We start from the raw sequence: 12,802 nt of genomic DNA on the forward strand, positions 1-12,802 counted from the left end.
GCTGTGCACAGACTATTCTGTTCTAGTTCTGGTTGACTAACTCAGATCTTTTCTTGTTTTTGGGATTCACAAACATTCTGTGTATTGTTTTCTTCCTGTACTGCTGCTTCATGTATAGTACATGTATTTCAAGAACAGCCCAGACAATTCTATTATTCACCCCAGAAGGCAACTCAGTGCATTCCCGTTTTCTGTATTTTCTAGTGTTCGTTTTCTCATGAAGACCTTAGCTCTTGCTTTACAAAATTTCCCATTTTTAGTATGGTGATTTATTTTGCTTAATGAAGGTAGCACAGACGTTTTTGAGCCCATTAAATTTTTAATTCCCAGAACATCCTAGCCTACAGTTGGTGCACACTAGATATTTTAAAATGTGTTCCCAGTTAAAAGTTCAGCAAGCCGACTGCTTTCTGTCTGTCATAAACACAGATTTCTTCCTTGGACAACTGATCTGAAATTTACTGACTTTCCTTTAATATATTGTGGTTTTCACTGCATAGTGGGCAATTACTGCTAAATATACTCTGGGCAGAAAATTAACAGCCCTGGAATCTGATACCAGTTTTCTGGTCCCTAACTGCAGTTAGTTTAAATCTCGGTCAATAAAGCTGAATTTAGCACACACCGTTTGCTTGGGCAGCCCAGGAAGACTAACATTTGGAGTAAGAGGCGACCTCAGCGACCTTTCCCAGGCAATGACCCTTCTGCAGGCAGCAAGACAACTCACATAAATTAATTCACTCAGTCTGATTCCTACTGAAATGCAGTGAAAAGACTGTTTTGCAGACTGGTCCTCCCCTTCGAGTAATTCAGGACAAATGCTGCATGCGTACATAGCCCAGACACAGGCCCCACTGGCTTGATGAGGACCTCTATGCAGAATTTGTGTATCTAGATTGCTGTAATTCTGAGGAAGGCTAGCCTGCATTCTGGACTGATCTCATCTAGAACATGGGCACGTATTAATTTAATGTTCCATCTGCAGTGTCTACGTTCACCTTGTTAAAGATGTCTGCCAGAATTTGATACCTGAGAAGACCAAAAAAAAAATGCAGAAAGCGTATCTTTTTTGTTTGTTTGCTTGTTTGTTTTTAAAATGTCCCTGGTGCTTACCCCTTGAGATGCTTGCATTTTATTAATGAAAATAGAAGCAAAAGCATTTTGGTGTCGGTCAGTTGAAAAGAAATTTGCATACCATTCTATCTGTTCAATTTTACATGTCTTTGTGGTGAAATAGCATGGAGTGATCACTGCTAATTAATATATGTTTGCAAGGCTGCAGTAAATGAAGCCAAGAAAAAATGAAATGACAGGACAACAGCATGAAGTACAGGAAGAAAAAAAAAAAAAAAAAAAAAAAAACAACAATCCTGAAACAGTAAGATTCTGCTTTTCAGCTGGGAAAACTGCTATTAGTTTGGGTAATGTTTTTTTTTCCCACCAAAATGAACATTCAGGTAGTAAAGAGAGCTGATTCATGGAAGACAGATAACGTTGCACTGTTTGCAGCCTGTTAGAGCTGAACACACACAATCTGTGTTGTTTTTCCCCTTCCTTTTTCTATTTTTTAAGTAGTAATATCTGAAGCTGTCCCCAATGGCAGTCTTCATGTGGGGGGTAAAATCTGGAATTCCATAATTTCTACTATTTTCTAATAAAAACTATTACTGTACAAATGTGGATTTTCCCACCTATTTTAAATGGGAATGGTTTTAAAGGGGTGCTTTTTGGTGTAGCCTCTGAAAGTTGGGGTCCCCTGGTGATTGTGATCACAGTCTCACTGAAAGCACTTGTGGGTTGGTTTGTGGTTTTTTTTGACATCAAATTAATATTCTCATCACTAAGTGTGAAGTAAAGATTTGACAATAGAGCAGCTTCCTCTTTGTTTAAAAACTTGCAAAGAGTTTCAGAGTTGAAAGGCTGAGTAAATCTTTATATCTGAGGAGGTAAGCTTAGTGTTATTTCTTGTTTTTAACAGCGCTGTACTGGCGAGCTGCAAGCTGTCTGAACATTGGAGAGAGACCCTTTGGGAGCTCCATTGGTTTTCAGCAAGTCTTTGCATGCAGTGTGTTTGTACTAGCTGAAGACAGCGCATGGCTCTCTAAATAATTTACAAGTTGATTAATAGACTCACATGGGTATAATTAGAAGAGGGAGAGACAGCAGCTACAGTAACGGGTACAGTGCTTGGGGGAACTAGAGACTTTATTTTTTTTAAAGAAACTTTCTAGGGTGCTGGGCGTTTGAAGATAAGTTGGGAAGAGCTCAGTGCCTCTTCTCTTTTGAAGTGGAAATAGGACAGTTTGAATCCGTCGAGTTTAATTTTTCACAAGCTTTAGGGGCCCTGCAGTGCAACTCCCTTTTTATTATTGAAAAAAACTCTCCATTTTTCTTTCATTTTTCACACACATGCACACACACACGTACGTATGCACACAGAGTCCAAACAGTAGCTAATAAACAAATTGATTTTCTACTTTAAGTTAGTTTTATAATGATAGCAAATTTTCATCTATATATGCACCTCAATCACAAATATACTATGTAAAGTTACAGACATATTTATGAATATACCATACTTTAATTTATGCATTTTTAAGAAACCTTCACCTCTGTTTGACAATGCTTTTGAAGTAGCTCCGTTTTTCAAGTCAAACTTTTGACTTTTCCTCTGGGACTGCTACAAAGGTTTTTTTTATGGAAAATAGGTAGCAGACTTTTTTCCTACTAGGAGAAAATTGGTGGTCAAGAGAACAAAATAAAATTTAAATATATATGTTTTTTTCTGTTTTAGGTGTCCACATTTTAATAAAATATGCAAGGTTGTAGAATAGAAAGTTTTACATGAAGGAAGGTAGACAGTAAGTTGTCATCTTTCCCAAATTTTACTTCTTTTTCTAATGTGTTGAATCACTACAATATGATAAATTAGAGCCCCCCATTTCCTTTATTTGAAATTCTGGAATATCTTTTCTTTACTCTGCACAACATGCAAACAATCAAATTGTCACTTCTGGTTGCCAGGTATTCAGGGCTGCAGTGAAACTGGGGAGACTCGGTCTGCAAAGGTACCTTTAAAGACCATCCCATTTACGATTAAAACACACACACACACACACACACACAACACCTTGAATCCAGATCAGAAAATATCTATACAGTGTGTGTGATTTTACGAGGCTAGTGAGGTGTTTTTTTGTTTTTGAGCAATTTTGAGGATCACTCAGTGGATGCTATGGTTGTGCCTAGGTAAATTTTGCCAGTCTTCTGGTTTCGCAGCATTGTTCACTATTCTTACTGTCACTGGAGTATCAATAGGCTGGTATTAGGCATTTAATTCACAGGGGTAGTGATGCTGGAGTCTGGGTTTGCAAGAGGGAGTAAAACATTTTGTAGGTTACAAAGTACCATGCCCATGGTCCCCGGTTTTTGTCATGGGGGAGCATGGTGCACCACCAAAGAGCCAAAAAGCCCTCATGGATTTGAGTGAAGCTGTGGCCCTTTTATTTATTTTGATCTCTATTGCAGACAGTCATTTGGAAAAAAAAAAAACTTGGAAATGTTTTATTTCCTTCCCTGCTACTTTTCTTGCAGCACTAGCTCCTGGGCAAAAGGCTTTGATTCTGTTTGTGGTTTTTTGTTGTTTTTGTTTGCAGTTTGGGATGAGGAAATCACATGAGTTTTTATGAGATAACTGGAAGGGAAAATGCATTGGAAGCATCCCTTTTTATGGTCTTCAGAGTTTAATATCAAATTCTGGCTTTGACTCTAATTCACTGGGAGCCATCCATACAGAATCAGGCTCCTGTATGAAATGCTTTTTTATGACAAGCAGAACATTTAACGGCTCTTGTATATCACTTTATATTTTGGAAACATTGCATTCATTCACCGTTCTCTACGTAACCGTAAAGTGAGCCAGGGTGACGCTAGGTTTACTGTGCCCTGCTAATTTGTTTGGGTTAGAGGGCTGAATGTCCCTTTAATGTGGATGGTAGGCACTGGGGGGAGCAGCAAGGGGAGATGCAGGACTGTGACAGATCTGGAGTGCCTGCTGGCACCAGGCATCACTGATAAAGGACAACAAACCCTGTAACGTCCTCTCTTCTCATCACATGGTGAGTCAGTATCTGGTATAGAAAGCCAAGTTTTTTTTTCACCAACGTTGTCAGACTAAATTTCTTCTTTTTTTGAATATTATCAATGTAAAAAGGCTTTTTATAGGCCAAATTCTGTCCTGTCACAAGCCCTGTGCTCTTCAGTTGAGCTGAACTAGTTTAAAAATAAGGAAGAAATAGGTATCTTTGATTATCCTGGAAATGATGCATTACCTGGGTTAGAGCTGTGCTTACTGTCTGGTGTTTAGCTCTATTCTCTCTGCAGAAGCGGAAGGACTAAAAGCTAGTAGTGAAAATATATGCTATGCTGCTACTTCTAGAAACTTTCAAGTTAGAAACATACCTGTGAGGTAATTCAGAGTAGCTTTTGTTTTGCAGGTGGGTAAACTGAGGCAGAAAACCTAATTCAGGTCAAGCCTTCCTGCAATCAGTGAACGAGCGTGGATGGGAACCCAGGTGTGTGGATCCTGACCCTAGTGTCAGCCCACTAGATCATCCTGTGCCTCCTGGATAGCCGGGGTTATTAGGCAAATACACAGACGCTGAAAACCTTGCAAGGACTATTTTTAGAGGGAAAAATGCCTTTTCTTTCTTTTTTTTTTTTTTTTTTTTTTTTTTTTTTTCTTTTAATACCAAGTACCGAGTTTGGACTGAATTTCCATTGCTGAACTGAAGATGCCACTAACAGGTAAAGCAGTGCAGGGGGCTGGATTCTTACCTCGTCACTGAAGGGGAACAGACGTAGATTCCTGAATCTCTGCTTTGATAACTGTGAGAAAGAATGATGTGCTCCTATCACTTCAACATCCATATCTGAAAGTCTTAATTTATCACGGATTGTTTGATTGATGCTTTGGGATCACATATATCTGCTTTAGAAACGTTGTTGGCATTTCTCCTTAGTACAGATAGTTTTTATTTTAAATGACAACAAACATTGGGGGGAGGGAGGAGGGTAAAGTCTTTAGTATATTAGAAGAGACAGAAATATCTAAAATGTGTACATCAGACATTTTATCATCGTTATTTTGCTGCATTAAAATAATCATTCCAGTTCTTAGGGAAAGTCAGCAGTGCTGTAGGTATAAAATGAGCAAGCAGCAACTATTTCCGTGCACGTTTTCCATCTGACGAGATTATTAAACACGCGTTGCAGTGCTTTGCACATGCCACGCCGGTTTTTATTTGTTCCAGCGCCTCTTTATGTGCCGGCCCCGAGAGAAGAAGAGAGGCGGCGGCGGCGGCCGGGAGCTCGGCGCCCGCGATTTTCGCGAATAGCCCAGACCGGGGCCGCTTGGAAGCTGCTTGCCCGGCCTGGCCATGCCGGTGCCATCGTGCCCGGCAGGTGGCGGCACACAACCAGCGAGAGGCCGGGCCCAGCCGGCCGAGCTCAGGCGATTCCCCCCCGGCCGAGCCCGGGCGCTTCGCCCCGGGCCGGGCCCTCGTCGCCGGGCCGGGCCCAGGCGCTTCTCCCCCGGCCAGGCCCAGGCGCTGCCCCGGGGCGAAGCGCGGCCTCTCGCCGCCAACCCCACCTCACTCTGGAGGGGTTTTGTGGTTCTTGTTCTGTGCAGGAGTCGGGATTTGCTCTGAAATAAACAAATAAAAAATAATAATAAGCCCGTTTTCAGGCGTCTGGTGCACTGGCAGGATTTAGTTAAACTATTGGTCAGATTTACACGGTGGTGAATCGCTGCGAAATCATTTTCGAGAGCGTTAGAAATAAATCCAGGCAATCTGAGGACTGTAACGTAGGCAAGAAAACAGAATGTTTCTCTGAAAGACCCAAATAAAATGAGCCAATGTGAATAAAGCTGAGTTCATAGAGCAATAAAATAACCAAATCGCATGCTTTGCTAATTTTAGGATTGACAGGACAACCCAGGAAAGTAGCCTTTGGCAGTAGCTTATACTCAGGGCAAGATGTTAACTGTCAAGTACTGGGATCAAGCCTCAGGCATCTGAATTAGCACTGAAAGTCTTCAGACCTAGCTAAAAAAAAATCTGCAAGAGAAGTATAAAGAGCGAACGGACAATATTGTCTAAAGGACCTTAAACTTTTTATAGCATGAAGCTGACAATTTATACCTGCAAATGCATTTATGCTGTACTTTGAATCAAGGGTTTATAACATCGGAGAAGTGAGTCAATACCCATCAAAAGTCCGTTTTAAAGGGAAGTGTATGGAGGAGGAATCAATTTAAATATGATAATTGTATAGCTTGGAGCACTGACAGCATTGAAGCTATTGGAGAACAGTGCTGTGTAATCTCTCAAGTACTGTTTTTGCCTTTCAGACTGTGCCTTTAATGTTCTGTTACTTTTGTCTTGAGCAGATGGTATGATTTTGTCAACTGATTGCCTGATAGGGTTTTCTATTAGTCATGCAGATCTATGGGTTGGGCAAGAGCTAATAGGCCACACTCCCATGAGTTCATGAGGAAGTACTTTTCAATGAGAAGTACCTTTTACTTGTGAAAAGCTTTGAAGCTCTAGGAAGTAAATTTATTTTTAAATGGTCTGCTGGAAGGTGCTGATTGACAGTCATGGAGACAGAAAATTTCTAGGTGTCTACGCAGCAGTTCCAGCACAAGCAGCAGTACTTTAAGCTTCTGTTCCCTGTGTCCTGCCTGATCTTACCCTTGAATTGATTAGATCGCTATGTAGGTCCACAGCTGCTAATTCAACTGTGTAGTCTAGCCTATTAATGTGTCTGAGACAGGCTGGAAAATAAAGGAAATATGTCATATGGTACTGACATTAGGCAAGAACATATGCATGAATGAATTGCCTTTCTATATGAAGTTGGTTGTGGCCCTGTTCTGCCATGTATGCTGTTTCTGAGGCTCACCAGGAACTTGGTCCACAGCTACGTACATTGCTCTCAGCGTTGGGTATCGTTGTAGCTCAGCTGCTCTGCAGAATTACTTCTGAGGGTGGATTTTACTCCTGTACCTGGATTTTGCTCCTTAATAGAGATGTGCTGCCACATTTCCTAGTCTGGCTATCTCTTTGTAGCAAATTGTAATTTTTACAAGAAACTTATCTTTGGACCTCTCTAATGATAAAGTAAAACCTCTCTAGAGCTTCATTTCCCCAACTTTCAGAGTTGGAAACTCACAGAAGCTTATGTTGAAAAGGAATTGATTATTCAAAGCTCTTGTGCTTCATAATCTACTTAAAACGTGTAGATTGACTGCCTCATCAGAAAAGCTGTAAATTTTGCTTTGCTATATAGCCCTTTGGTTCATGTGCTAAAGGCCAAGAGACCTATGGCTAGTTACTTACAGATTGTGTGCCACTCCAATTATAGGTTATTAATTTCCCTTGCATTCCAGAGACAGTTCCACATGAGTGAAAAGGAATACCATACTGCACAGTTCTTCATTACCTACTCTGTCTATACCACAGCAAATACAAATAATACTGATTTCTTTCTTTCCTTTTCCCTCATATTTTTTTTTTCTGGTCTGTGGAAGATGTTTTACAGTTTTAATGCAGCTGTTTTAAGTGTGACTGTTCCTGTTCAAGGGCAGCTGATGTACTTTGTAATGCCATTGAACAGCCAACAAGCTATGTTCCCCTATTGTGTTGAAGTGATAGGTATGTTTGCTAATCAAGAGGAGAGCAGAGCTTGCTGTCTGACTTGTTTATGTTTTATTTCTCACCATCAAGCTTTAGAGGGAGGCACAGAAAATATGTAAGCATCTATATTATTCAGTGATGTATATATGTACATGAGTGTACAAACAATCTGAAGTGCACTGCTGATACCTTCTAGTCAGTCATCACTGAAATTAGCAAGGTATCAGGGTTACCACGTATCCCCAGTACTGCTCAAAAGAACCAACAACCTGATGTGGTGTTAGCTAAATTGTTGATTAATTGTTACATCATCTTGCTAGATTTTTTTTCCTCTTCTGGAGGAAAAAAAAAAAAAAAAAAAAAAAAAAAAACACAAAAAACAACGCAGTTGCTTCTGTTTTTTTTTTTTTTTTTTTTTTTTTTTTTTTAGAAACAGTCACCAAACTGGAGGATTTTGATCCTCAGTCTTCACAGAAGACTGATGGGAAGTGATCAGATGAAGAGATGTTTCCTGCTTTCCATCACAATTACCTTTTCATTTCTTGTAGATATTTCTCCTTGCCATATGCAGATTGGAAGCAATTTGACTCCTGGAACTGGAGAACCTCCAAAGATGGAGAGCGTGCTGTATCCACTTATTTTTCTCTGCCATTCCTGGGGCTTAAGTACTTGCCCCGATTCCCTGTTCATCTGACAGGGAACATCAGCTCTGGCAAAATCCTGCTTCAGTGCAATTTTATGCATGGGTTTGTAGGTCTCATTCATCTCCCTTGCAGAGATGTCTGTAAGCATTCTGAAAATGTTTAAAAAATCCCATCATTTGGCATCTTTGTCAATCCATGCTAATGATTCCAACAGGAATCATGATAAAACAACACACATCAAGATAGCAAGTTTAGTGTTACAGCCAGAAATTCATGAGTACCAGGAAAATTCCAACCAGTCTTTGTATGGAATACATTTTGGGGAAAGAGCAAGAGGGATTTTTTATTTTTTTCCTACTGGTATGTCTTGGTTTAGTATTAGTTCTTGTAACGTGGAGGTTGGGGAGAAGAACTGACCTGTAAAGAGCTCAGTTAATTCTCCTCTTATCCCCAGCATGCCTGCCTGCAGCTCAGGTCTCATATAGCCAGATAGGCAACATCTGTCTAATAATGTTTCTGCCTGCTGCTAATTTTATGAATCCTATTTTTAATGGAATGCCTAGTTTTGCATTGCCATTTTACTCTCTGTCAAGTGACTGGTAATGATTTTATTCAATTCCATTTTTTTTTTTTCTTTTAGCAGATGGAGAACAGTGCTTTCCTTAACTTGGGTTTGATTATTATTTTTTAATAATGTGAAGCAGGTACCCTCAATTAATACACTAATCTGTCTTCTAATTAATTCCCTGTGGTTTTCCTCTGTTTTTGCTGGTACACTGAGTTCTGAGTGCAATTCTGTAAACTCAGTAATTTGATTACTTGAAGGTGAGGTAATGAATTTCACGATAGAGGCATAAGTCTTGAGGAAATGTTAAATTTCAGGAAGCAAATGGATTCTATTATTGTGGTTTAAAACCTGCTTGTATCCAGGGTATAAATGTGCACTGACAATAATATACTCTACTAAAATACAGGCGTGTTCCTGTCAGCTAGTCCTAAAGCGAATTGCATTGTTAGGAGTCTGACGCATACACTCTCCTACAAGAACTTGTTGTATTTTTGTATGCAGATGCAATGGCAGGGTGAGTATCAAAACATCAACATCCCGTGATGTGGATTTATGTAGCATTTTTTACTGCTTGTTTCCAGGAGAGGCAACAGTGTATTAGACATACTGTACAAATAAAGAGAAGGGGCTCTCATTGCTTCTTGCAAATTGTTTTGGCTGCTTCTTTGGGAAGTAGCTTGAGGTGATTTTGCTGACCTTTCTTCAGTTATTTGACATGAAACCCAATACATTGCAAGATCTTTGGAAAATTTATAGGCACTCTTGTTGAACGAGATGAATTCTCCTATTAAAAAAAAAAAAAAGATGTAAATTTAAATATCTTGGTAAAAATATTTTTAGTTATGAAGACTATAGTGGAAAATATGCAGGATACCTCCTCACTACTGTGTCTGAATAAATACAATTTTAAAAGCTGTAGAGTAATTGCAAGCTTGATCAGAATCTTGCTGTTGTTACTCTCTTGTCCTAAAGATAAATAATAATAGAGGAAAGAGAACTTTTATCTCTACAATTATGGAGTCATCGGTGTAGTAATTACAGTAGTTGAAATACATTTTAGAAATTTGTTTTCAGTTATAAAATCTTCAAGCCTTTGGGCAAAATAGAGAAATATCACTTCTAGCCTGCTATGGCAGAACCATTATGATCTCCTAAGTTAAATACAGAGTGCTACAGACATTTTTTTTCCCTGTTTTAGGATTTCTTTTACACAACTCAGGTCATTATTTTTGCATTTTTATAAGATTATGTCACACGCTTCGATGTGACATCAGCTGAGGATGGCTAAGAGAAAAAGTACATTGCAAAGCTATGGGAGCATCTGCTTTTACCAAATAGTTTGCTGTAGTCCTACAGTTCCTTATGATTTTGGGGTTTCAGTGATAACACAGTAAACAGGCAGAGTCAGCAGTAGTTCCTCTTTCCAAAATCTGTCACGTGTAAACATGTTTGTATTTTTTTTGTCTTTTAGTTCATGTAGCAGTCTCACCAGAAAAAGGTAGCGTGTAACCTCCTTAATTTCAATCTTAGCATACAAAATAAACATCATCTTTCTAATCCTTTGCAGTCCCAGACAACATTGTTATGAAGATCCTGGCAGATCGCCTAAATGCCCTAGACTGCATGACCAATGGTTGGGTGCTTCGTGGCTTCCCAAGAGACATAGAACAGGGAGAAGAGCTGCAAAAAGCACGTATTATTCCAAACAGGTAAGGTACATATTTAGCATGTTACATATATGACAAGTCTGTGGAAAGACACAGATCTTTGCTGACATTATATAGGCTGCTGCATCTTATTTGTTTATTCCTTACACATCTAGAAAAGGGCTCTTATCCCTGGAGAGTGGGAAATAGAGCACTGGCCTTACAAATCCACCAGGTTACCAAATTGTGAAAGAGAGAATTTGTTCTTCTGGTTGTTTGTCTCAGTTACCTCTAAAGGCAATCCATAAGAAACGGATTAAAGTATGGATTATATCAGGAAGGTGTATTTTATTTGCAGCAGGAAGGGGATCTACATCTTCTTACTTTAGCATTGGCATAATATCATGGAAATATATTAGCACTGCAAGGAGCTCATTATGAGACTTTTGGGTTTTGTGAAATAATTAAAAACAACATGAGAATTATATTTTATTTGAGCTATAATGAAGTGTTCAGAAATGTAATATAAGAGAAATGAGCATCAAAAGAGAGCTGTTATGACATCCAGGCAAATAAAATGGGGTTACTCTTCACAGCTAGTCCAAAAGTTGCGAGCATTTGAAGTGTTGGCCTACTCATCAAAATCGAGAGGCTTTTTCATTCCCCTACAGTTCTTGGTTTAGTCCATACCACTGGCTGACATAACATCCACTCCAAAACTGTGCATTTGAACTTTATGGTTTTTATGCTTTCCAAATGCTTGTCCTTAAAAGGGTTTAAGTTGGCAAAGGTACTCTTCCTGTGTCTTCTCTACAGCTGCCTTCAGCCTGCCCTCCACACCCTCACGCTGCCTATACAGGGTACAATTTACAGTGGAAAGATGTGAAAGTGTAAGTTTGAGTTGTAAAGAGAAAGGAAGAGAGTGAAAACGGAAGGAGCTAGCAGTTCCTATATCAAGCCTTGAAAATTAAATTATGTGAAAATGGCAGTAGCCTTTTATTGACAGTAATTTAAAGTACATCCTAAATAAGAGTCTATCTCATGAAAAAAAGAGAAGGAATTTTGATAGTTATGCTAGATTCAGTTAAATAACATTTCCCATGGATTATTCTTCATATGCACTTAAAAAGAAGGTGCTGAGTCCCTAAACAAGTATCTGAGTACATGAGATCACTGTGAATACTCATGTGTGCTCCTTTGCAGGATCGAGACCTCATCAAGTGAGGAAGAACAACTTGTTATAAGATCCTCCGTGTAGAAATTTTGCACTCATCCATTTGCTCAGCTTCCATTTTCTTTAAAGAGCTATGCACATTCATATCTGAGTTAAGAATTTGGTCCCCTCTGTTTTACATAGGGGTTGAAGTAGGGGACAAAAACAGACATCATACTACCTGATTGATTTTGGAGCTGTTATTTTCCATGCAGCTGAAGTAGTAGGTGTATAAGGGAGAGAGGGTGATTATAAACAAAAGGACATATTGCAGCATAGGATAGCAGGGCAGTAATTCAGTTGCAGTTGTGATGCTAGTTATAAAACACTATCTGCAGAGGTAGTGTTTCTGACATCAGGAGAAAACCCTGATAGAATTATAGCCTTGAAATCAATCTGGGAATAGGATGCAGAAATCTATAAATCAGACATAGAACAATCTACAAAGTCTCATTTTTAGGAGGACTCTGTTGATGAAATTAGATTAAAATAAATTTACATATATATCAAGTTTATTATTAAAATCTAGTCACATCAGTAAACAAAATTATTTGTGAAAGAGTATGTTACTCTGTGTTTTGAACTCAAAGTAGACCTCTTTGGCTGATCAGAACACAGAGTTATTGTCTGGTTGTCAAGTCATAAATCTATTCCTTAGAGCTAATAAATGGTTAGTGTTCAAATACTATGTTTTATCTGACTCCCACCTCATAAAGCTAGTACACATAATACTAAATTATACAGCATTGAGCAGGATCAGTCTCCTGACTCCTCCATCTTATGAAAAGAAAAACAAACCTAGTAATTGATGACAGAAAAGAAGGAAAATAAAGTTATTTGAAAACAAACAAAATGGGCTATAAAGTTTGTTAAAATGTAATAATAAAAAAAACTCATACAGCATCAGCCACTGCATCCAAAGAACTGCCCAGGAACAAAAAGGAAAATAATTCATTTTCCAGTGAAAAAGTAAGGTATAAGGTTTTCGTTAAATTAGAATTTGCAGAAGACCAAAGATTTGCTTACAGACT

At 38.8% G+C, this 12,802-nt stretch overlaps 1 protein-coding gene across 1 annotated transcript in view; it reads left to right on the forward strand.

Annotated features, from left to right (window-relative positions):
* Window positions 1–12,802, forward strand: part of AK8 (adenylate kinase 8) — a gene marked incomplete at both ends in the record, with an annotated part of 68,279 nt that overhangs the window by 30,451 nt on the left and 25,026 nt on the right. Inside the window, one exon of the mRNA XM_084298765.1 lies at window positions 10,480–10,621. Within this exon, the coding sequence (XP_084154891.1) occupies window positions 10,480–10,621 (142 nt within the window). The remainder of the gene's footprint in view (window positions 1–10,479; window positions 10,622–12,802) is intronic.

Source organism: Netta rufina (assembly GCF_964035555.1).
Source record: "Netta rufina genome assembly, chromosome: 20".
Lineage (NCBI taxonomy): Eukaryota > Metazoa > Chordata > Aves > Anseriformes > Anatidae > Netta > Netta rufina.